Consider the following 26,132-nt stretch of genomic DNA (forward strand, 5'->3'; position numbering starts at 1 on the left):
CTCTCTTAATTAATATGCAGCATTCTGGTTATATCTGTTCTGGTTGTATGATTTGTATTTCTAAATTATGTCTGATGATGATTTCTTCTTTTCATTTGAGTAGGTATCATTTGGGGTATTCCAGAGAGAGATGTGTCTGGGTAACCAGCCTTTTGCAGTCACTCTCTGTATTGAGATTACAGTACTGAGCTATTTGTGTTTCTCCTCACCCCTGTTTCTCTCTGTCTCTCACTCTCTCCAGCTGGTGTAAATGACTGCTGCTGCCTCCCAGAGCAAGATAACCTGCTCAGTCAGCTGGAGACCCTGCAGACAGCTGTCTTGCTTTTAGCTGATGGAAAACTGCTACTAACTGCTGAATGGAAGAGCGTGGAACAGCAACAACACTAGCAGCACCAGCCGCCGCCGCCGTAGCAGCAGGAGCGACGAAGGACTCTATTGTTCCCTGGTGTTAAACAGTCTTTCCTTTTCAACTGCCATGCACAATAGGGGGAGAGAGGTTTCCAGTCCCCTTCTATGCATGAAGAAATTCTGAAGAGGGGAATATTATTTGAAGAAGGTTTCGTGGTCGTGCTGTGGGTTTTGGAGGTGGCAAAAGGCTGCTGGAGGCATGGGGTTGAGCGAGGGGAGCACTGCTTTCTGCCGTGGTCCAGAGGTTTCCACTGTGCCAGCCCGGTGCGTGGGAGTTCTTGTGCTTCTGCTGCTGGGAATCTGGGATGCTTGTGCACAAAGTGAATTTCAAACTTCTTCAGTGTATTTGTGGAAGACTGGTAAGTAAGGATGCTGTGTTAACACAACAGCAATGTGTATTTTTTTCTATTGTAAGTAATAACCTTTTTGTGTGCTTTGTGTATCTGGAGAAAGTTAAATCTAAATTACTAGTGTTTACTTGTAGGAATATAGGTGAAAAAAAAATAAGATCATCTTACAGGTTTCCACCATCCAAGCAAATATAGCAATTAATAAGAACATATTTGTGACTCTGATGCACTGTTACTGGGATCTCTTACGTATTTTCAGTATCTTCTGTGATTTTTAATTTTGTTTTAGTAGCTCTGTGTTGTATGTAAATAGCAAAGGTTGGGCGTCAGTGCCTGTCCGTAATGAGAAAGAACATTGGTTACAATTGGAGTCAGCAATGTTAACAGTGTTCCAAAAATACTGACTTTTCACAAAGAAAAATGTAATTCAGCATGTGTAATCTTTATGCTCTGTGCTGACATGTAATATATTCAGCGTGGTGAGTTGAGTTTGTTAAATTTGGGTTTGTTGCACAATATATAGGACACGTGAAAGCTAATGATGGATTAAGTGAAATAATCCAAGTGATGCCAGATCTTATAACCAAAGAGCCAAAGGCAAATAGGCTATGTGGATTCAGCACCACACCAGATAGATACTCTGCTGCTTTGATACTAATGAGTTACGTGTCTGTTTTAAGGATTGCATAGTCAGAAGAGTGTTCCAACCTTAACTTTGCATTAAAATCAGTGTGTACTTTTCCTGTGTCTATTAATATATTACATTAATTTAGAACTTTAGCAGTGATAAATCTGCGCATTTAAGTTGTATAGTATACTTTTGATTCCTGTGTAAGAAGAGTCAAAATCTCCTTTAGGAAATTTAGCAATATCAAGACAGTAAATATTTCACATTGGCTTTGACAGTTGCATTTCTTCCCTGTGTGTTACCAGGAGTAACACAATCCAAAAAGTAGCAGTCATATTTAAAAACTGCTTTTCCATTAAAGGATGATATAGTAGTTAGAGTGCAAATTAATCATTTGTCTGAAAAACAACTTAGAGAAGACAGTCTCTTTTCTGGATGGAGGGTCTCGGCCTTCTGCCACAGAAGCAGATCAATTTACAATTACAGTGATATCCTGAATTTTTTAAGAGGCTCCATCTATCCAGCAGCTCAAGGAGGAGATTAAAAGGAAATTCATTTAAACAAGAAGACAAGCTTTCCAATAACGTTAGAAAAAGAAATCTGAAAGGAAAATCCTTTGTAACTTTCACTTCTAATTGAAAGATGGGTTGCACAATGACAGTGACCCATTTTTTTTCTGCTTTTGAGTCACTGACAAAATATAGTTTTCAGTTCCATTACAGTTTTGTGAAGGTTCAGGACACTTAGAAAGACATAAAGTATGTGCACAGGTTTATGAAAAAGCACAGTAATTGTGCAGCATTTTGATAAAGCATATTACATTTGCCCTGAGTTACTAGTCATCAGTAGAATAAAATGCAGCATTTTAGTAAGTCTCTATGTAACAGTTTAACAGATTGTACTTAAAAATATTAAAATATTAACTTAAAGAATAATAACTATAGTTAATTAATATGAACACACACTAGCAATTTCCTGTGGATGTAACTGTGCGTAAGTTGCATATAGTACATGTACTCTGAAGTCATGTCAGTAAAACTAGCAAGAGGGAAACTGGACTGGCTTTTTCTCCCTTTCTGGCAAAGACTACTCTTAAGAAACTTTTGTTTGGAACAGGTGTGATCTAATTCTGTTGCCTGATGAAGACCAAGTTCTTTGTTTCAGCTTTTCTTCTGTCTCTTTTTTTTTTTTTTTCCAATGTTTGCTTGTAGTAAGGAATAGGATAAGCATGTTCACTGTACAGTTTTAACATACTCGTATTAGCAATTTGATAACATGATAAAACCCAAGACAGTGTGTCTCTTTTCCGCCAATGAATGTCAAGGTAGTACATTTGTATTTTGGCTTCTAATTAAATCTTCACACTCTTCTTAGCTGTTTATTGAGTTTTGCTGGTTTTCCTTTCTCTTTGTGGGTGGTTCTGAAAAGTGAATTAGGAGCATCACTGGTCACCAATCTGAAGGGTTATCTTGTATGAGGTGTGTAAAGTTCAGGTACAGTATCAGAGAGAATAACAAAACTGAATAGTAGTGAGCTCATCCAAGTCAGATGGTGGTTTGCTTTTTCTTCTGTGAAGGAAACAGGTCAGGGGAATGTGTTGCTAAGACTGTCTAGGAAGTCAGCATGGTTATATGCCTTTTGAGACCTCTTGTGTCCATTTTTTGATGAACATGCAATTTTTGTATTGAATTTAGTCTGGCATCAGCTTTTGTAAGTGCTGTTTATGACTTGCATGTGTCTGATTTTTACTTCTAAAGATTTTGAAATAATGTCTTGATGTATGCTACTCCATGTTTTTTGTACTGGTTTTTACTGCATTGTGTTTTGTTAAGGATGCCCTTGATGATAATCTGCGGGGTTTATGAGGTTTGAATGGAGGCATTCTTTCTCCTATAAAATAACAATCTGGTGGTACAGTTTCCTTATACTTTTTCTCTTTTTAAGGTCTTGGTATTATGAGATTTGGGTTTGTTGTTGTTTTGAGACAGAGTGCAAAAGTGTTCTTCTAATAATTCAAATATCAGCTGTTTACTTCCAAACTATGGAAACCCTTTGGGGGGCCATGACTTTTCCTGTCTATTATCATCCTTCTGACTACTACCATAAAAATCTGAGGTGTTTGTAGTACTCAGGTTAAGCATTTTGGGGTTTAATTATTTTTTATTCAGCATGGAAAAAGTTGTGAACAACCTGCTTAGGGCAGAGAGACTGAACTAAATGATTCTGTGATCTCCTTGAGTCCCTTCTAGTCTGCATTATCCTGTGATATGGATGCTATCACTAAGTTACTTTTACTTCAACTGAAATTGATTTGAAGTTTTGGCTTTTGTAACTTTTTATGAGAACATTTATTTGCTTTTGCATGTTTATTCTGCAGTTGTGGTGCATTTAATGGACCTTCAGTGTTTTTGATGACATTCAGATGAACACAGTTCATCATAGTTACTAGTCTTTAAACTAGGTTTCTTGACAAACATTCCAATTTCACACCTTGTAGACTTGGTGTGTGCATTTTTTTCAGATAAAATACACAGATAGTTCATTTTGTGTGGTCAGTGGGAAAGTCATCTTGTTTCTTGAACATAAACAAAGTCTCCATCTGTGCAGAATACCTGGCTCTTCACAGCAGAATGATGAAACAGCTAGATATCCAGAGTTGAGTCATGGTGTCTATCCATTTGATAATCTGAAGTAGACAACAACAGTTTTTAGCAATTCATACAACAGAAGTTGTGGTATTAAGGGGTGGAGATTTGATGGATCTGAGGTGGACACACAGTGCTGAGCATTTGACTTTTGAAGTTGAAAGAATTTTTGAAGGACCTGTGCTGTTTGTTCATTAGTAATTGCCCTTCTCTGAGTATACTGACTCAATTTGCAATGAGCAGTTGTTTGATTCAGATTCTACACTTCTGCATTGAACTTCTTTGAGTCTAAGAAATATTTTCAATTTCATTCATAGTCTACATTAACTATTATGAAGCCTTAGAGAATTGTTTCTATTTATGTGCGCGTGCACACAAACATGCGCATATGTGCCCTAATACAGTAAAAATTGTGTTAACTTTTGTTAAATATTATTGTTCAGTTTCTTTTTTTTAAAGTGTAATTTTCATGTTCAAGAACAGTTTATAATCTTTTTTTATACTACCTATCATAGGCTGAGGTTTTGATGTATCTGTAGGTTTTGCAATGAACGAAGTGAGGACTGCTGATTCCTACACAAAGACTGCCATACAGTTATTGCTCTTCCAAAACAAGATGATGCATATTTTTCTTGGTCATTTCATGATGCAGGCCATTAATATGTGTATACTATTTCTATACACAACACACTATGTATAGGCATTTCTTGCCACATCAGAATTCTACTTCCTTCTACCCTGTACTTCATTTATTTTTGTTAAATCAGTTGACACAGAGATCTGTGATGTGTTGTCAGTGTTGGATGTAATGCCTGCCTGCAGTTACTAAAATAATTACTGAAAAAGTAATGGCACAAACCTTATGGCACAAAGTCCATAAGGTTTGATCATACTGTAAAATTGCTTTTTCTGACACTTTGAAATCATGCTCCTTGCACTCTTGATGTGAAAGATGTGACATTGGATTGATGTCTCTGGAACAAAAAGAAGTTGTAAGAAGAAATCTGGGAGGCAGTGCCTTTCTCATCATTATCTTCTTTAAAGACTATTGATCAGGTCTCACATAATATAGATCAGTATAGCTCTGCTGAATTCTTTGAGCTATCTGAAATTGTGTGATACCAAGTCTTGGTCTTCTGTACAGCAGTTGTAGTAGAGTGTTTTTCTTTTTAACAAAGGTAGAACTCGAAATAGACTTTCTGTAGGGAACAATGTCTTAAAGTTAAAGGGAAAAAGTCTTTGTTTCCTGCAGAGAACCATCAAGTATCTATATTTTAATGCTTATGTTGTATCTCAGTGTGATAGAATTGATCCTTAGATAATAATTTGCTCAATGTTTGAGGCAGTGGAGAATCAGAGACAAGCCAATAACATGATTGTGAGAAACATACAGAAGATGACGTGTTCTCAGGATAATGGAGGTGCTGAGGAAAACCAGTGTACCAAGTGGTTTCCAGTGAGACTAGAGGGATATTGCAAGCTCTGCAGCCCAAGAGCTCTCCTTAGCCTTTTTCTGAACTTCTCTGGGTAGCAGCATCTCTATTTTTTTTTATTTGTTGTTCCATTGTCTTGGGAAGAAGACTGCACGAGGGCTTCCTATTCCACCTGAAGAGCTTGAGAACAAATGGTTTTGTGGTTTCAAGGCATTTCTATGAGATCTCATAATCAAATCATGCTGCTTCACTGCTTAGTATGAACTTATATTTCACACCTCTCCCTCTCCCACCAATTTTTAACCTCTTAGTATCCCATTTACCTGTGGAGAAGAGAAAACACAACTTGTGTATCATCACAATTTTACAGTTTTCACATGTTCCAAGGACCAAAACTATTTTTAAAAGTTTAGTGCAACAAGTGGAATTGGGAATGGAAGGATTTCCAGCACTGAAATTCCTCTTCTAACACCTTTAGTGTCTAACAAACCTAACATCACTGAATAACATGTCCGTATGTTATTTTCCCTGTTTATGCCCTAGGACAGTCCTTATTTTCCCAGGACTATGTGTTTTTATCTCATATTATTTTTTTATATATATCTCTCTCTATATATATAAATATATATATATCTATATGTCTGAGAGGGAACAAGGCCTTCCTAGGACCAGTACTCCAGCAGGCATTTCAAAATGCACACTGACAGGAGCGATCTCAAGGGGGAGAGAGAGAGAGAGAGAGAGAGAGAGAGAGAGAGAGAAAATCTACCTATACCATCCCTCAGATTAAAATTCTTACTTTTCAGGCAGTGTGACAGCTTGTTTGTTGAAGCTGTTCCATCATATAGCAGAAAATTCCCCATTTGGTTCGGTATTTACTATTTGTTTTTCAAACCAGAGTAAAGAATTTTTGCAGTAATTGCAACTTCAGACTGTAGACAGATAAGCCTAAATAGAAAACTACTGATTTTAAAGAGATTGTGAAGAAATGATCTGAAGAGGCGGATTAGAAGTGAAGACCTAGGGGAAAATGCTAAATGAGAAAAGATGTTTTAACTTGAGGCCTGACTGTCAGGAAAGGAGTTCATATGTGATGATGAAAGAGGACAATGAGGACATCTTCAAGGGAAAATAGAACTCTAATTATGATGTGGTGATCTTGCACTAGTACCTGCACATCCTTGAGGAGGGAGAGAGAGAGGTCAAGATTTTAAAACTGTCAAAGTGTAAAGTGTTTTTCAGGATTCATTTTTTTGATTCTCAAGTCTTCATTTACAGAATAAGATAAAAGGAATACTAGTAAAAGCCACATTTCATCAGATTTTCAAAGAATAAAAATTATTAAAGCAAAATGAGTTAAAGATGCTTTACTGTTACCTCATTGATTTAAAATATAAATGATCCTCCAGGACCGAACATGGTTAAGTGGTGGTTAAATGTGCCCTGCATAAATTCATATTAATTACAGTTGGAATTTATCACTTCTGTTGCATTCTGTAATGTGCATCTAAGCAACCACACAGTTTACTGTCTGTCTCCAAGTTAACCTGACTTCTTTGTAGTCAAATGGGGCTTGTCTATGACTTGAATTAGAAAATATTCATTTTCATTAGGCACGTTCATCAGTCTTGCTCTTTGCCCTAGTCTATGAAGTATCCCTTCAGATTTTTAATTTAACAGAAATTGTGCAAGGCAAGTATTAAGTCTTTGATTAATACAAAAGGTTTTAAGTGCAGTCTGGCAACAAAACATTTGGCAGAGCTGGAGAAAATGGTTGCTTTAAGGAAATTATTTAGAAATGGTTTTCAGTAATCTGCCCATATTTAACAAAATCAGAGCAAGTATTTAAACGCTTGTAGATAAAAAGATGTGCTGGTGAATTTCTTGTAGTTACTTTGCCATGTCTGAAATAGGAAAATAGGAACATGTGTGCCTGATACTGTAAGCCTTTAGTTAAGATAAACAAGTAATATACTCTGGGCTAACGATTGACTTCACTTGCAGGATAGCATTTTGAAGCTGTCAGAAAAGTGAAAAATGATAGATGGTCACGTTGTACCAGAGGATTGTTTTTAGCAAGTGCCCTGGAGTGCTTATGCTAAATGGATCAGATGAATCCCTCAGTTTTATTGGGATATTGAAATAAGAGAATATCTCAAAAGCTATGGATTGTTTTGTTTTGTATACTGGCTGCTCCAGTGTTAGATTAATTCAGTTTATTAATATCTTATAGACTAGGGCTGAACTTTATGGTTCTCATCTCCACTTGATATTGATGTCTTCTTTCATTGTCCTCATCCACTGAGGTTTTCAGGTGTTAGAGGTGTGTATCTTTTTAAAAAAATAACTCCAGATTTAATAAATGCCCAATTCCTCTAATATAAAGGCTAATATGCACAAAGACAAGTAGTAATTTATATTTTGAGGTAAAATTTGACATGGTATAAATCACATTATGCATTAAACTACATATTGTAGCTGAGAAAGTGATTTCTGGGTTTTAGGACAATACGTGTATTTATTCTGTTTATTGACGGTGCTTTCCTGCATTTGCAACTTTCTTCATTATATGTGACTTTTTAAAAAAAATTTGTTTCTTTTATCCCTCTGTAATCTGTTTTCTGTACACAACAAGTCTTCTTCATGTAACAGGACTGGGAGACCCTTTTCTGAGTGTACGTCAAGTCAGAACCTCTGTTCTACTTTCCTAGACTGGTGAAACTTGGAAAAAAAAGTGGTGGGTTATTTAGATTGATAAAGATATGTTTAAATTCAGACAGACAAAAGTTAAGATCTGGTTGTTTCATGTGGAGTCTAACAGGAGGCAGTGGTCTGGAAGAGCCTACACTTGGAGACATCAGTAGGATTGACTTGGATTCTGTCTAAGGATTTCTTGGTTTTATGTCTGTTTCTGTCTACTGAGACATAAAAGCTATATGGAGTTACAAAAACAACAGAAGATTTAGGTAAATGCATGCAGAAACAATAGAAAAATCACATAATTTGGTACAACTTTTCCTGAATCATCAGAATGAAACTGTTGGCTATTAAATCTCAAATAGAAGTTAATGTAAGCAGTTTTGGCACCACTACCACAAATTAATCACCCCTAGAAGTCCTATTATTTATTATTTTCATATGAATGCTGTACAATGTTAAACATGTCAGTGTCTGGGATTTCACACTAAATCCAACAGACATTTCTTGTAACAATCAGCTCATTCTCAGCATTAATTAGCACTGTGCAAATTTAGTGCGACTGACTTTTCTGGAAGTTGTCAGTAGCCCACGGTAGCTGTTTTTTTGAATTAACTTTCTGTATTTTGTGACCATTGCCAAGATTGTTTTGATTTTTTTTTTTTTAATATCTGTGGAATAGAGAAGGAAAATCTGGTGTGTTTGCATGGATTCAGTAAAGGAACAGCATTAAATGCAGCCCTTATTGACTAGCCCAAGTGGAATTTTCTTGTGTGATCCCCAGTGAACTGTGTTGGTTGAAACACAGCAGGCATTCAAATGTCCAAATACTGGTAAGAGTTTCCACAGGTATTTTGAAAGAGGCAGGAGAGAGCTAATAATTAACTGGTTTATATTGCATAAAGTGAGTTTGATATTAATTGGAAATGGTTTCCAATGTAGTGAGACGTTCTTAAATGTTTTAAAGATTTATGACATCTGCTAATCCAGTGAGAAATTTCTTAATGAGATATGTTATTACTTTCTACCTCCTGTATTATGCAAAATGAAATGTTTATATTAGTGAACAATAATATAACTCTCCTTATGTGTGCTGGGGAATAGCTATTTTACCACTAAGCCATTAGAGACATAGAGTCGAACAGAGAGAGATGGCTTTATAATGACTTCTGTTTGTATAGTTCCTAGCACAATTGAATTCTTCTCAATTGCTGGTGTTCCTATGTACCACAGCTTTATGCAAAATGACATAATTAAGACTTGTTAAAGATGCTGTTTACAAAGATAAATTATTAACATTGTAAAAGAACGTTCAAATAATTTTAAGTGCCAAAAATAGTTCAAATAACTGATTTCAAGATAGCATGCTAGAGGATAATGAAGTAAAAAATTATTTTCATAAAAAAACAATGTTACAAAAAATCTTGGAAGCAGGATGGTAATGGTTCCAAAATGCATTGTTGGCAGAGAATGTCTTCAGTAGTAAGAGGAATGATTTTAAATGTTACTTTGCATTTCCACATTAACAGTTATCCGCAGTCAACTGCCATCATTGGCAGTCATCCGTTCTTCTGTTTGCGTGTTGCAAAACTCTTGTTTTGAATTTGATACGAATATCCTCAATTATTCTAAAAGATAACTTGTGTCATGTAAAATTTTGCTTGCTTTGCAATTTTCTACTGGGTGGTTGAATGAAGCATACATTGTGATGAATTTTGTCCCATTTTATTCTGTTTTACTTGTTTTGTTTGTGATTTTTTTTTTTTAGTCAAAATAAAGGCCGAATTGGGGAAGAATTGGAGGAGGAGGGTAAAAGCCATTACAGTAACAATAAGGCTACATCGCAGAACAGGGAACATTTTTTCTTTTTTTGTTACAAAAACCCAAAACATTGTAATGTGGTAAAGAGGCTGGATCTTGAACCCAGTCTCAGCTCTGCAGGTGATATGCAGTGGCAGTATTGGGAATGTTTCCTCTTCTGTAAATTGACATCTATGTGAGTATAGTTTTCTGTAAGTCTCTGCAAAAACAAAGCAGAAGAAAGTTTGAGATGTGTTTTTTGATATAGCTAACATACCGATCCCAAGAAATCAAAGTATTTGCATACTTGTAGTACTTGTCATATGCGAAGAAAAACAGATGATTACGAAGAGATTAGGGGAAGAGGAAGAAGGAAGTTAACTTGAGTGGAGAATACAATCATGGAAAGCATGGGGCTAGCAACCAGTAGCTGTTTTCTGTTAAATACAAGTATTTAAAATAGCTTTTGAGATTGAAAAGCTCATCAGGCTGAAAGAAGGTGGCAATTGTTTAATGAACAGATATAGAAATTTTTTAACTAATGTGGTTGTTTCTAATGAATCTGTCTGGAAGCTAATTTTGTACATTTGCAACAATACTTATACCTATGTGTGCATGTTTACATGTGTGATATGTATGTGATGGTCTGAAAACATTACTGAACAATGTTGTATGTATCCAGTGGTACTGTCTATCCCTCTCTGGAACAGGCTGCCCAGGGAAGTTGTGGAGTCTTTTCTCTGGAGGTTTTCAAAGCTCTCCTGGATGCGTTACTGTGTGACCTGATCTGGGTGGACCTGCTTTAGCAGGAGGGTTGGACTAGATGTTCTCTAGAGGTCCCTTCCAATCCCTACTGTTCTGTAATTCTATGAAATACATATAACCATAGGTTACCTAGGTCTTCAGCATCTGACTAAAACAGTAGCACAGCTTGAATTTGTGTCACATCTAATGACAGAAGTTCATTTTTTATATACCACTAACTTGTTTTAAGAAATTGTAGCTTTGCCGCTGCTGCTGCTTAGTGTGCTGCTTTTAAGAGGCATACTTTGAAGGCTGTCATTGAACCCTCGGTTTTGTAATCCTACATGAAATTTGCAATCAGCATTACTTTTTAGACAGCAGCATTGGAAAGACCAACTCATTTACATAAGATATGTTTGGTGCCATGCAGCAGATTGTGAAAGGAAGAGAAGGGAGAGTGATAAAGCGACTGAGAATGCAAGGAAGATTTATAGTCTTTAACTTGATGTGGATGAATGACTTGGTGGCTGTCTGTGTTTGAACTTGATATACGAATGTCAACACCTTGGGAACAGTTTGTGTATCTGACCATAAAGCTGGGAAATGCATGTTAGCTTCTGTGTCTGCAGGAGTAGTCTATGGCTTGTGCTGCACAAAAGTAAATGGTCTAAAATTGCAGAGTGCACACTGTGACAGATTTATATAGTTGATTTACATATTTACTAGTGATAAATATTTCAATTTTATTCTTTGTGTTTAATATTCATCAGAAGTTTTATGGAATAAATCAAGATGAGTATATGTACTGATTGTAATTGAGTCTTGGTTCTTTTGTCAGTACAGATTTAAGCTATTTTATCAGATTAACTACCAAGTATATGTGATGGAAGTAACTCTAAATTTTTGTTATATGGATATAAGATAACTTGGTTTTTGAGATAAGAAAAAGGCGCAAATTATGCTAAGTCTACAAGAAGTTCATTTCATTGCTCTGAGTATGGATATGTAGTAAATACCTTCCTTGAAAATACTGAATTTTCTAGGTTATGTGCTTCATAGCTTCTCCTGAGAAATGTACTGTTTAGTTTCTCTCAGAACAAAAGTCCAACCCCAAAAGCTAAAATTAGATAATAAAGATTTTACTTTTTGGATGTAGAAGTTGATTTTCCAAATTAATTCTGTTTTTCTGAAGCCTTATGTATATTTCTGGTTAGAAATGAAGTAGCAGTTCAGTTAACTAAAAATTACTGTTATAAAACCAGAAAAAAGAGTCTCTCAAAATGACAAAATATATTGCTTACATAATGTCTTCATCATTTTCATTTAAGAAATATAATATAGCTGTTGCTCACATCAATGAGAATTTTTCATATTGTTAGACTTGAAACAGATGAAACAGTGAACCTGTGTCTCCAAGAGTAAATTACATATTGCTACTGTTCATACAGGGATTCTAATTTGGGTGTAAGCCATTGTAAGGAAGTAGATAGTAGATTGCTTCTACAATAGTTTATATATCTTACAAAGGTTGTATATACATCTTCTGAACTAAGAACCTTGCTGCTTTAGTAAATTAAAGGCATTCTTCAGTATATGCCAGTACCTTTCTGAATACATGATTTTATCAGCAAGTAACACTGTTATCCAGAAAGTTTTATTATTATAATACTGTGCGTGGAATCCAGCCTGTAATTACTCCCCTAAAAGCAATAAGTAGTACTTCTAGAGGCAGATGTTAGAACACAAAGTTTGCATTTAAGGAGAACCTGAGATGAAGAAAAGGTGCAACTTAATTAAAGAGAAAATATTAAAAGGAAGAGTAAAAAAAATTACTTTTCAATCTTTTGATGCCTCTATCGTTTGCTAATACAATTCAGTGTTGCAATTTCTTTTCAAGACAGACATTCATCACCCCTTATTTATTTTGGAAAGACAAAATATATTAAGCTATAAAGCAAAAATGCCTTGTTTTTTGTATAATGAATCAGATACTATATTGAATTTTTGTTAACTTTCTTTTGCACTGAAAGTGCTTAAGAAGAAGGTTCTCATTATCTAAGCCTTACTAAATCTTCAGAACATTACTGAAGTAGTTTAACCTAGCGTCATGAGTTTGTATGGAGCAGTTTCTGGTAACGGGCAAGAGGCTGTAAAGATGGCTTCTGTAAGAAGTTGCTCAAAACTTTCCCCATCTCTGAGTCAGACTCATTTCTAGGGCTGAGCCAATTAGATGCCTTCATGATCACTTTTCAAGAAGAGGAAGCCAGAACAGGAGGGCTCTTCCTTCTTTTCTGGGTTGTGGTGGAAGGAGCTGAATGAGAGATGAGCAACCATGCAGACCCCAAGGTCAGTGAGGGAAGAGAGGAGGAGGTATGCTGGAGCAGAGACTCCTCTGCATCCTGCGGTGAGGTGGCAGCTGATCCCCTACAACATGAGGGGTAATGATGAAGCTGAGATTTGTTGGCAATTTGTAGAGAACCCCACGCTAGGGGCAGTGACTGTGCCCAGAGGAGACCATGAATTCATGGGAGGGCAGCGTTTTAGCAGAAGGTACCCAGAATTCTGCTTGCTGCAGAGTAGTCCCATGCTGGAAGAGTTTGTGAGAAGTTGCAGCCCTTAGGAAGGACTCATGCCAGAGAGGTTTGTTAAGGACTGCATTCTCTGGGAGGGACCCCACATTGAAGCAGAGGAAGAATGTGAGGAGTCCTCTGAGAAGAAGGAAGCAGCAGAGACCATCTGTGAGAGACTGACCACATCCCCCATTCCCTGCCCCCCCTGCATCACTGAGAGGGAGGAGGTAGAGATATATGGGGAGCAGGAAGGTGAACTTGGGAAGTATGGGAGGGGTAGGGGAAGGTGATCTTAAAGTGCTGGTGTATTTTTCTCAGTCATCCCACTCTCTTTTTGTTTTCTGTCTGTTCAGTTTCTAGTAGGTAGTAGAGTGAACTGTTTTTACTTTCCTCTCTGAGTAGTAGAGTCTGTTTTACCTGGAACCATAATTGGCAGTGAGCCCTCCCTGCCCTTGTCTTGATCCACAAGGCCTTTGGTTATCTTTTCTTCTCCCATCTCTCTGAGGCCTCTGTAATCCTAAGGAAATTGGGGGTGGATGGGGAGCAGTGAGCAAGAGGCTGTGTGGTGCTTTGTTGCCAGCTGGGCCTAAATGATGACACCTGCATAGGGAAAACAGGTTAATGAATAGCACATATGGGAAAGAAAAAACCAACCCTAAACATAAAAATTGGAGTGTACAACATCAAAGATATCATGGCAGTTTAAAAACAAACAAACTTTTGTGTTATATCACTTCACCTGGGTCTGGAGCTAACAGACAGAGTTCATCTAATTTGATGCAGTTGGTTATAAGAAGGAGTCCATTTAAAGTAGTAGAGTTGCTTTTGAATTTTTAAAGTAAAGATAGAAACTCCCTGAAGACAGAAACTCATTAAGAAAGCCAAGGGCCTTTTTGAGAATACCTTCTCTTCAGGGTGTGTGTTTTTTTTTTTTTTTTTTCTCCCCACTTTGTATATCTGATAGTACACTGCAACTTCTAATGAAAAAATAATGCAGTTCATTAATCTGGAAAAACTTGTGAAAGTAGCCACATTGTCACAGTATTCTGGGAATTAGTTTGAATATAATTGTTTGGATGTCAATATTAAAAAACACTCTAATGAAAAAGGAAATTCTCAAACTATGATAGTTTGCTGCTTCTGATGAAAAATGTAATGAGACTGAATAATTACCCATTCTCCCTTTTTTTCTTCCCAATCTGCCATGCCTTTCCCAAGCTCTGCTTTATAGTTATTGTAAATATTTTAAGCAGTAGGATTTCTGTTTCTGCAATTGAAAGAATACACTATTGTCTGCACATCAAACTATTTTATAACTAATCTGTAATCCTTTTTTCCTTCATGACTGAATTACTCAAGAAGACTATTTGTCAGTTTTGCCCCTCAGCTATCAAGCGGAACTGTGCTCTAATCTTTCCTGATAAATCAACCTATTAGTGTTGTGCCAAACAGCACAGTATTGGCCATTTACACAGCATTCACTCTATTTGGTTTAATATGACTTTCATCTTCTATCTTCAGGTTGAGAGTTACATCTGAGATGTGGTCATTGGCCAAATCTATATACTTTTGAGTTACTGAGTTGACTGATAATAAAGTTATGAAGCACATGGAAGTTGTGATTTTTTTTTTTGTGGGGAACCTGTTTTAAGAAAAAAAAAGAACCAAAACAAAACACACAAACAAAAAAGGCATAAAAACACATTATTCAAGTTGAGGGCCTTTTCTTCTGATAACTGAGTTGCTGACAGAGTGATATAGTATCAGTATGATGTGTAGCACAGTTTTCATAACTGTTTTGAATTCTAGGTGCAGTACAGATAAATGAGAAATAAAATGTTTGCACTTTAAAACACGGTAAGTTTTTGTATATATGCAAGGTTTTCATGAATTTACAAATCTATCATCTATGACTTTGTGTTTTTACTTTTTGCTTTTTTTTTTTTTAGAAATGATAATTTTTAGGTCCCCATTCCAGTTTGTTATACAGCTTTTGTTAGGTCTTCCATATCATACCCCTTTTCTGTCTCAGTGGTTTAATGGAAGCTGTATGAGATGTTTGTCTCCATCACCTGGGTCTGTGTTAACTGCTTGTTTGATAACTGCTCAAAATTCTGGAGAAGAAATCAGTACTCTTACTGCCATAGGCCTCTACTTGCAAGAGGAAGGAGCAGTTCACCTTTTTGTAATGTTGGATTAATGTACCTGAAGAAAAAAATGAGAGATACAATGACAGTTTGTCCTGAGTTTGTGTGGAGCTGTTTTTTTGGTAACAGGGAGGGAGTTATACCAGTGGTACCTGTAAGCAGTTCTCAGAACTTTCCCCAGGTGTCAGGTGGATCCATCCTTGGCCTGACTGGGCTGATCTGACACCTCTTCTTCAGTAATAATCAGGGGAAAGGTGCGGTGGAAGGAATGGAAAAAGATGGAGGTGACCATGCAGACCTTACAGTCAGTGAAGGAAGAGAGGAGGAGGTGTGCCAGACCACAGACTCCTTTGTATCCTGTGGTAAGATGGTGAGCTCTCCCCTTGTGACCCACAGGGAGCAGGGGTGAAACTGAAATCTGCTGGCAGTTCTAGGAGAACCCCACAGTGAAGGGATGACTATGCCCTGAGGAATTGAGACTCTGTAGGGAGGCATCCATGGAACAGGATGGGCTGGGTCGAGAGCTGATCTGTGGAGACCTGCAGCAGAAGTGATGAGGAGCTGCAGCCCTTGGGCCAGACCCATGTCTGAAAGGTTCTTTAAGGGCTGTCTTATGTTGTAGAGACCCCACATTACAGCAAGATGGGAATGTGAGGGTTCTTCCTCCCATGAGGAGGAAAGAGTGCCATCGGTGAGGGACTGACTGCAACCCCCATTCCCTGCACTACTGAGGAAGAGAAGGTGGAGGTACTGGGATCAGATGTCTGAGCCTGCTAAGAAGGGTAAGAGTACGGGGAAAGTGCTCATAAAGTCCTGGTTGTACCTTTCCTTGTCCTCCCACTCTGTTTCTTGTTTTGTTTGTTCTTTTTGGTTGGTGTTTGATTAAATTTTTCAACCTCAAGTCGTCTTGTGTGGTTTGTCCTTGACTGTAATTGATGAGCAAGCCCTCCGTGTGCTTAGGGATCTCTGTAAGACCCTCTGTACCTTTTCCCTTCCCCATTCCACTGTGGGATGGGGGAGAGAGTGAGCAAGCAGCTGCATGGTCCTTGTGGATGGCTGGGCCTAAACCATGACACAGTCAATTGTCTCACGCTGGCAACATCTAAAATTGAAATTAGGAGACAAAGCCTACTTTTGTTAATGGTTTTCTAGATGTGTAAGTTACAAGCACTGAATATCGATCACACCATGATGGTGACACAAGACTAGATTTTAATATGCAGCTGCACACCACAGAGACTTGTGGTGCTTCAGAAGACACTTGCTGCTTCTTATTTAGAGCCTTGAAGATGACCTGGAAAGATTACGGAATTGATGAAGCCATTAGTGATTTGCTGAGCTCTACTTCTTGGGCTGTAAGCCACCTTGTCACATGTAGTGCTCGTGATATCTTCAAATAGGTGACATAAAGAGATCACGCTTTTTGCCTTACTTCATAAGAAGGTGAAAAACTTAGTGTAAGCTTAACAAGCAAAATATAGCACGTATCTACACAGTCTCTTAACAGGAGTTTTTGCTTTTTTCTGTATTTAATAGTTCTGTAAGCTTTCCCTTTCTGTCATAGTCAAAAGAGAGACAAATTCTGGCACTGTATTACTGTGGGAATTTTTTGTTGAGAAAATGTCTGGGTTCAACCATATATGCATTAAACTTCTGTGACTTTATTGTCATGACTCAAGGTAACATGTCAATGACTCTTCAACATGAGTTCTGGAATGTAAGAATCATGAGGTAGAAGAGCTAGCAGTATTTTGCCCCAGCATAATTTTTTAGGTCTTTACAGAAGAGACATTTAACTAGTATTTTGAAATTTCAACTGGAAAATGAAGACTTGAGATAAAAAAAAAATGTGTTTATTGGATGAAAGGAGGGAAATAGTCTTCCTGAGAAGCTCTCTGCTTTTTTTTTTTTTTCCATTTAAGGTTTGATTTTTTTTTTTGTCCTAAAAATTAATTTTTCTTCTTTAATAGGTGTTTTGTAGTATCACTTAAAAGTATTAAGCTTTGTACAGCTCAGTACACTGAGTTTTCCTTTGGCATATCAGTTAAACTTAAATATATGGCACAGCAATGGGTCTTTTGTCATCATAGAAGCATCCTTAAACTACTTTCCCCTCACTTTACTGTGAGAGTGGTGTCTTTCCAGAAGCTCATGAACTTGCATTTTCTTTTCTGTTTTATTTAAAGGAATTTTGTCTTATTGCCTTCATTGAGACAACCTCAATTGAAACAAAATTCTCAGTGCTGATTGCTTGGTGTTTTACTAGCCATGTATAAACCTACTTTAGAAAAAAAGTGTGTCTTGATATTATTTCCTTTTTATTAGCTATTAGGTAGATTGGCTTTTATGGTTTTGTTAAGTAATAACACTTAATCTCTTAAATTAAAAGGAAGCAGAAAAGGAAATTAAGCTTGGTGGCAATTTGTTTCCCTAATTTGAAAGAGAATGTTACTCTCTTATCCTGCAGAAATATAGATGCCTGTTAGAATTGATTCCAAACAAAGCCAATATAGGTTTAACAAGCAGACTTGGTAAACATATAAATAAAGGAGTTTTGGATTAACATAGATTGTTTTGGCATCCTTTACTTTTCAGCTGTAATAATGGGCATATTCTTTGGATAACAATTGGGGAAATTTATTGTAGATTTTTGTTAGTTTGTAATTGATGGTTCAAGATCTTATTTAGGAATTCTTTTGGTTTATGTGCCGGTCATTTCTGTCTCCTTTTTGCCTCTACCAAGATTATTGTCTTATATGGAATTGAAGTAGTGAAAAAATGCTACCTATGTGGTTCTTCCTACCTCCAAGATCCTTTGGCTATGTGGAAAAAAAAAATTTAAATTTCAATGCAGTATATGTGAAAATGAATTTACTCTTTTCAATAGCTAAGAAATCTCTTTAGACTTAAACTTTTCAAGTATAATATCTGTAATTTTGAAATCTGGTAGATGAGTAACCTTGGCCTGACAGTTGGCAATGATTTTGTACGTAAGCTTTTCGTTGCAATTCCATTTTCAAAGCAGAGAATGTCATTTGTGTTTAAAAATAACTGTTCTCAGGAAAAGTTTCAAACTGCGAATGTCCACTTCATGGAAAAGCTCTCAAACTGAAATTTACTTAGTTTTAGCTTCGGCTTTTACCTGCCTTGATAATATAACATCAATCTTCAGTGCTGTTAAAGATACATAATTGTTCTTAGCAGCATAAAAGCAATGCCATTTTAATTGTAAAGGTCATCAATGCATTCTGATGAATTAGTAATCAGTGATTATTTTTTATAATTTTGGTTAGTCTTTGTTTTTGTTAAATTTTAGGATAATTTCATTTTTGTTAGTTTTGAATCCTTATGTAGCTTGTCAGTAAAAAATGGGAAGCTAAACAATCTTTCTACTTCAGGAATAGTAGGTGGAGTAAAATGCAAAATGAATATTTGACCATTCTTTCAACTGTAAACTGCTTGCGGTTTCAATGCTATCTGTCTGTTCACAGTAGCTAACAATACATTTTTGTAGTTTGTATACAAAAAAAATCTAATGGGCAAGGCATTTTGGAATGCAGTATTTCTTCTTGGGTCAGTGCAATTAAGAATTTCTTAGCGTGCAAATTATTAGTCTATGTTATTATGACTGATCTGCTCGTAAAAACACATTTCACCAGCATAGTCTGTTGCTTCTGTGTTTTAGGGTATTCTGAAATACCCTGCGATGGTTAAGTATATGTAGCCTCTTGGAAATAAATGTATCATTATAGTGATGCTGTAGAATTACTTATTGTAATTTTCATCTCTGAAAGATATTTGTTGTTTGTTTCTCAGTGTCAGAATTTCTGACATCCTGACAGATTATTATAATTTAGCAGATGGCCTTAAACTTGATCTTTAATCAGTAAACTCAAACTGAAGGTTTGGAGTTTATCTGTTTCATTCTTAGCAGTGGACTAATAGTGGGACAGATGGATTCACCCTGTTTTGTGAAGTTGCTGTATAGAGTGCTGTTTAGAGCAGTAACTGTTACTGTGAAATTCAGCTAGCACCAATGTAATTTTTTGGTTTTATGTTCCAGTTTTACTGTCATTTAAAATCCTCATTTATAAAAATGACAATTTTATTCCACTTTTTATAAAAGCCCTTTATGATTTTCAAGAGAACCTCAACTGATTTCTAGTTAAGCATATGTAAGAAAAGGAGAGCACCTGAGAATGAGTAAGGAAACAGATATATTCTTTATTTTGCTTTAAATACATGTATGCAGTTTTTTTCATGAGAATTTTCAGCTTAGTTACCTATTGCATGTAGATAACTATTTTTACTAATACTAATACACTTTTCAAGGGTGTATTTTTAGATTATTTGTGTCAAATGTCACAAAGTTGTATTAAATTATTTATAGATACAGTTCTTCAAGAGAGAACTATTGGAGTTTAGTTGGTTGTGGGTTTTTTGGTTGTAGTTTTTTTTGTTTTTTAAATATATATGTTCAAGCTGTGAATACAATGGTTGTTTGTAAGTGAAATCCACAGTACTATTGATACTGCTTTATCAGCAGGTTGTTTTCATTCAATATGTTTTCTTTGTGTCAGAGTACTCTGCCATTAATTCCATGGATTTGATGACAGGTTGTTATAACTGCATCTCCGATTAAAGAGATAAAATCTCTATAAATAAAAATCTCTATCAACCACAGCTAGCTGCTTCTCTTAAAGTGTAGAGTAACTTTAATTCCTGCCAGTTTTTTGAAAGTTTACATTTTGTGCTTTGTTAGAAACAAAGTTTCTAGGTAACATTTTGCTTGTGGAACCTGTATTTTTTCTAATTGTTTCCTATTTAAAAATATGGTGCTTTGCAATATGAGCCCTAATTTTATCAACATAGATTTTGAGTGTAGTGTAGATGGCAAGGGGAAAATAGTTATAGTGTCAATTTTTGTATGTCCTTTTGTATATTACATCTTTCTCCAAAGCTTCTGCTGATATTTGTTCCCCAAAGGGTAATGTTGGCTGACTGTCCCTGCTTGAAATCATAATTTCAAGTTATACTCTCTTGACTAATTCATGGTATTCAGAAATAACATTGCTTTATATAATGGAAAATAAAAAGTAATTTAGTGGTTCTAAAAATCATCCAAAAGGTAAAGTAGAGTTCACATGAGCCTTTCTTTGTCTTGAGTAACTTTCCCTAAGCGAGGATTTGTTATGGTAAATAATTTTGCTTTGCTTATATATGAGTGTAATAAATTCATAGGTGAGAAGTTATACTAGGAATAAAGCCAATTTAGAACAAAGTAGACTAATTATTGATGATGGAGTAAACTAATTGATAGAAATAGTTGGACGTTGGCTAACTTTATTTTCACCCTAAGTATGATGTTTTAGATTTTCAGCATTCTGAACTGCATTAGAAAAATGCGCCATATGGTGTTGCCTGTCTTTCCTGATTGGATATAACACCAGCTGTTAGTCTTGCGGATTCCTGAGCAGAGTATAGATTTCATCTGTAAGTACTCAGGCATTCACTTTCACGTTTGTTTTCAGAGTGGATTGTCTGAAAATCAGATTATGATTCCTTTGAAAAAATGAAAAGGATCTAAGTATGCATGTTATTTAAAAGTATGTGTCGTTTCAGTTAGTGGATGAAACGTAATATACAAAATAAAAGCACAACATGATGTGGATTTTTTTTTTGTAACCCATAGACCTTGCTTTTATTTAGCAAAGTTGCCTATCTAGAAAAAAAACCCCAGAAATAACTCTCTTTATGGAATCAATTTTCATGTATCATGTCTCTTTGTAATAGAAGTGACTAAATGGCAGAAACATTTCATGCTCGAACTCTTCACATTTATGGGGATTTTTAGAGTTACTGAATGATCTTAATTTCATTGATATCATTACATATTTTTCAACAATATAAACACTTGATTATGACAAAAGCTAAAAGACTTTGTCAACAGGAGCTTGGTAGCAACTGAATCAAAATAATTAAAAGGTAATTTTCTGTGTCTGAGGTTGGAGAGCAGTCATATATATTTATTTAAAGTCTCCATTAAATATACCTTCTATTGCATCTTGCTGGTTGTGAAAGCAGAGGCAGCAGAACTGACCAGTGACTTTGAAACACTGGGAAGAGCAGAGTATTTCCAGAGTGACCATTAAAAGCACCCAAAATTATGTGATGCAAAGGTTCAAGTCCAGGGTTCAAGGAAAGAGTTTGTAGTCTTAAGTTGTAGCCTATGGGATGGTGTTTAGAACACAGTAGAAAAAAACTATATAGCATCAGCTTATTAGTGTCTTTCTCTCCCCTTTTACTCCCAAACTGATGGGTGAGAAATCTTTGTTCCCTTCCAGTGTTCGTGCAATGTCCTTTGCTGTGGCTGCATTACAGGGATACTGAGTTCCCCAACTGCTCTGCACCCACCATAAGGTGGGTAGGCAGTTTCTAACATTCGTAGTCATTCTAGTTGGATGAGTTATTGATGAAATTGCTGTTCAGATCTGATGACAATTTAATACAGTGCATGATAGCTGAACTGAGTGACCTTTGCTGCATTTGTTATTGGCCTTTCTTCCTGTTAAGTGACCGCTCAATTTATCCAACTTATAGGAAATATTGTGATTGCTGAATGAACTTTATTGGACAAAGATATCCAACATTCATCTTGAAAAGGCTGAGTGGGCACTAGTAATCAGAAAAGGTCAAAGAGCCTGATTTAAGATTGTTTAAATCTAGTGCTCTTTTTCAGACATGAAAAAAATAATACCAACATCTAACTCTGGTACTGGTGAGTCTCCTGTAGGCAAACCAGTGATGTAAAACACTATTTGAAGAGTGGCATCCAGACTCTCAGTTTGTAAGTGCTAAACAAAACTTAATGAAAGTTTTAGTCTTGTTGTCAATTTTCACAGAAGACATGATTATTTAGTTTTATCATGAAGTTGTGTGTGGCCTTGTGTGTGTATGCAATTAATATTTCATAGAATGAAGGACAAATGGTTATCTTCAGGGAAAATTGGTAAATATTGATCAGTTAAAATGTGATACTTAGATTAATTTATACAGGCTATTTTCTTAAGTGCTTCTGCTGTTTTACAACTTAATGCATTCAGAGGGCATTAACTACCAGTTCTGTGCTGAATCACAAAACAATCAAAGAGAAATGAAGAGCACACTTTCTTCAACCTATATTGATTTAATTAATGAAGATTATTCTGTTTGATTATTCTGAATCCTGAAGGATTTTGCAGGAAATGATTAACACAGTGATTTTTGTTCTCTAGTGCTTTCACTGTTGACGTGGTTGTATTGGTATGGTGTTTATGATGTGTGCATACAAAATGCACAGGAATCTACTATTTACTTAGAATACTGTGTAGAATGTTTGAAGGTTTTTTAACCACATATGTTACTTACCCTGCCTCACCCCCCCCTCCACTTTTGAATTGCAGATCTTTTTAGATTATTTTAGATTTACCTCTATTCTAAGTCCTACCCATTGCTCTTTGAAACGATGCTGGTATCCATTGTTAGCATCACTGTAGTAATCCACGAGAAGTCAGAGTTGTATGAGAGAACCCAATTAACATGAGAGTATTCACAATCCATCACTCTAGGCACCAAATTAACCGTCTTGTTCCTTTAGTAGTCTGTTTGAACAGGAACTAGGGATGTTGAATTACTTCATTGAAGTAATCTAATAAACTTTTTTGTTGTTGTTCTTAAGTAGGTATACTTCAGTGTGCATTTCTCATAGCATTAATGCACTATTGCAGAGAAGGTCTATATTTATTCAGTTGTGAGATTTGGTCTCTTTCGGACTGTCTTAAACTGATCTATATGAAATACCCCAGAGACAGAATTACAGCCACTTCCTTGTCTCATCCTTCACTTGGTCAATGGTGTATGTATTAGTGTGTTTTACTTTCACTCATTACATAGGACTACAGAAATTATTCCAGTGTGTATACACATGTGTGCTTACCTGTACACCCTTACTTACCCAATGCATAGTGTGACTTGATTGAAGTTTCATTATAAGCTTGTTATCAGCTAGGTTAAAGAAAGTGTGTACACTATGTGGTTGTTAATTAGTTCCCGTCAGCAAAATTACTAGCATGGTAGGTCAGAATTACTACTGCCAAATTAAAATCTCAATAATTAGTACTGTATCTGGGTCAGAGACCAATCCAGTCATAAATACTGTGATTGCTTAGGCCTGGAGAGTGCGTGGCCAGAGTCATTTGCAGCATAAAGCTAGTGATGTAATACTGCTCTTCTGTCACTGATAAAACTATATGCTGGACATTTTCAGTAGTTTTTAAAACAAAAAAGATTTTGCTTATTGTCAATAATAACATTCAACATGAAGTAGCAGATTACACAATGAATTGTAACAACAGGAAATATGTGAACTTTTTTTTTTCTTTCAAAATTTTATGCTAAGTAGGATCCCATCAAAGGAGCTGGTATAACAGTTAAAACAGTGTAAAATGCTAACAGTTAACAGTTAAAATGCTATAAATAGCTCTCAAGTTAACTGATCTGTCTAAATTTACTCATAGGTTTTTGTTCATACTTAATTCAAACAGAAATAATCTATTTCATTACACATGTGTATACCTCTTATGTTCTGAACCCATTCAGGGCATCTTGAATGAGGAAGTGTGTTTTGCAAAGAAAATTAACAAGACTGAGAAACCATCTTACTGATCTGTCCTTTAAATGTCTCTCTTTACATTTCACCTAAGCGTTAAAAAAATAAAAAATGAGACTGGGGGCAGTTGATATTTTAGTGGATCAGGAGCATTCCCACTTTGTAAAGGACAGCTGTAGTGTTGCTCCATCTTGGAAGAACTACTCTCGCCTACAGATCCCTCAGAGCTATGCGAGAAGAATATCTTAGCTCAGCTCCAAGACAGGGCCACTGTCATACATAATATATGATTTCTGTCAAGGTTGTATTTTTTCTGAACATTACATGTGTGCTCACCAGAGAACAGTTGAGTGTCTTCTGTAATAACCTGAAACATAAAGATATGATTGCTTTTCCTCTCGGAAAAGAAATTGTGAACCAAGTTGCATCCTAGACAACATTGCTGGTAGTGGTTTTGTGGGAAGCAAAAGCATATGGTAGGTAAGTAGGTAATTCAGGAAATACTTTCCTGCTGAAAATACACTAATTAAAACAGTTTTTGCACTTTGATTCTACATATTTATTTAAAAATAAAGCAGTATTTTTCTAATACATAAAATCATAATATGGAAGTATTAATAAAAATATGCTTCCTATGAACCTGCCTGTCTTCTGTTTCTTACAGTAGACTAGAAATTTTAAATCTAGTGTCACTTCCAAAGCAAAAATGTTTGAGTTGCAAAACAGAATTTTTTTTTTTTGGTGATGGGTTACTCCAATGAGCGGTACTGAGGAAGTAGCATATGCTGTGAGATTAGAGTTCACGGTATATCAATAATACATAGATCTTCTTATCTCTAAATATGTCTTGCAAGTGTTACTGTAATGTTGTTTTAAGCTTTTCTAGCTGTTTACACCTCTCCTCAAAAAACAGTATTTACTAAGTTTAAATTTTTTTGTCATGGCAGAGTTAAATGTCTGAAGTCAAAGGAATTATATACATTAAGTGAATTCTTAGCCAAAATAAAAGCCTAACCTAGTAGTGGGCTGTGTGATTCCTTAACATTTCTTTTTCATTAGTGGGGGGCTGGACTGGATGATCTTTAGAGCTCCCTTCCAACCTCTATGATTCTGTAATTTCACTTTCCTTCCCCAGAGCCTGTAGTTCTTGTAACATGTGATTGTAGAAAAGTCACAGTATTGTCATTTTTTTTCAAGAATTCTGGACTCGTGCATGTACTGGCCACACATCTACGTCTATCAGTGCCATCCTACACGGGACTACCAAGATGATCAGGGGACTGGAGTATCTTCCTTACTAAAGTCTAGAGAAAAGGAGACTGAGGGAGTATCTCATTAATATTTATAAGTATATAAATGGTGGATGTAAGGAGGCTGGAACATTTTTCTGTTGTATCTAGCAACAGGACAAGGGGTAATGGGTTGAAACTTGAACACGAAAAGTTCCATTTAAACATAAGAAAAAATTATTTCACTGTGAGGGTGAGGGAGCCCTGGCACAGGCTGCCCAGGAAGAGTGTCGAGTCTCCTTTCTTGGAGGTCTTCAAGACCCACCTGGACATGTTCCTCTGCAACCTGATCTAGGTGAACCTGCTTCTGCAGGGGGGTTGGACTAGATGATCTCTAAAGGTCCCTTCCAACCCTACCATTCTATGATTCTACTATTCTATGGCTGGAATAAAGAATGTATCCTAAATTCATGGGTCATATTCATTTTTTCAGGTTTCATTTCAGTGTATGGCCTGATTCAAAATTCTGCCCAATGTATTTGGCCTCTCTCTGACCCTCAAGCTGTGATGCTTCAAGCCAGCACTTCAGAGAAATGTCTCACTGTCTTTTCTTTGCACCCATGCTGATGAGTGATGCTGGTTATTGAGTGCACATCGCACTGCAGACTCTGGTTCATCTGTGCCAAGATGAAGAAATTATTCAAAAGAGATTCTACCCATGGCTGTGGTGTCTGCACTGGCTGCATCAGCCAGAGCACTCTCCTCCCTGAGCTGTTACATAATTGTCTGTGTAACTGCCAAATTTGCAGTCTGTGATAAGAAGCTGCTGAAATA

At 36.2% G+C, this 26,132-nt stretch overlaps 1 protein-coding gene across 1 annotated transcript in view; it reads left to right on the forward strand.

Moving 5' to 3' along the window:
- Positions 1–26,132, forward strand: part of THSD7A (thrombospondin type 1 domain containing 7A) — a 280,474-nt gene that overhangs the window by 76,167 nt on the left and 178,175 nt on the right. The window contains exon 2 of the mRNA XM_061996511.1: positions 242–767. Within this exon, the coding sequence (XP_061852495.1) occupies positions 608–767 (160 nt within the window). The 5' untranslated portion in view covers positions 242–607. The remainder of the gene's footprint in view (positions 1–241; positions 768–26,132) is intronic.

The sequence above is a fragment of the Colius striatus genome, chromosome 5 (assembly GCF_028858725.1).
Source record: "Colius striatus isolate bColStr4 chromosome 5, bColStr4.1.hap1, whole genome shotgun sequence".
Taxonomy (NCBI): domain Eukaryota; kingdom Metazoa; phylum Chordata; class Aves; order Coliiformes; family Coliidae; genus Colius; species Colius striatus.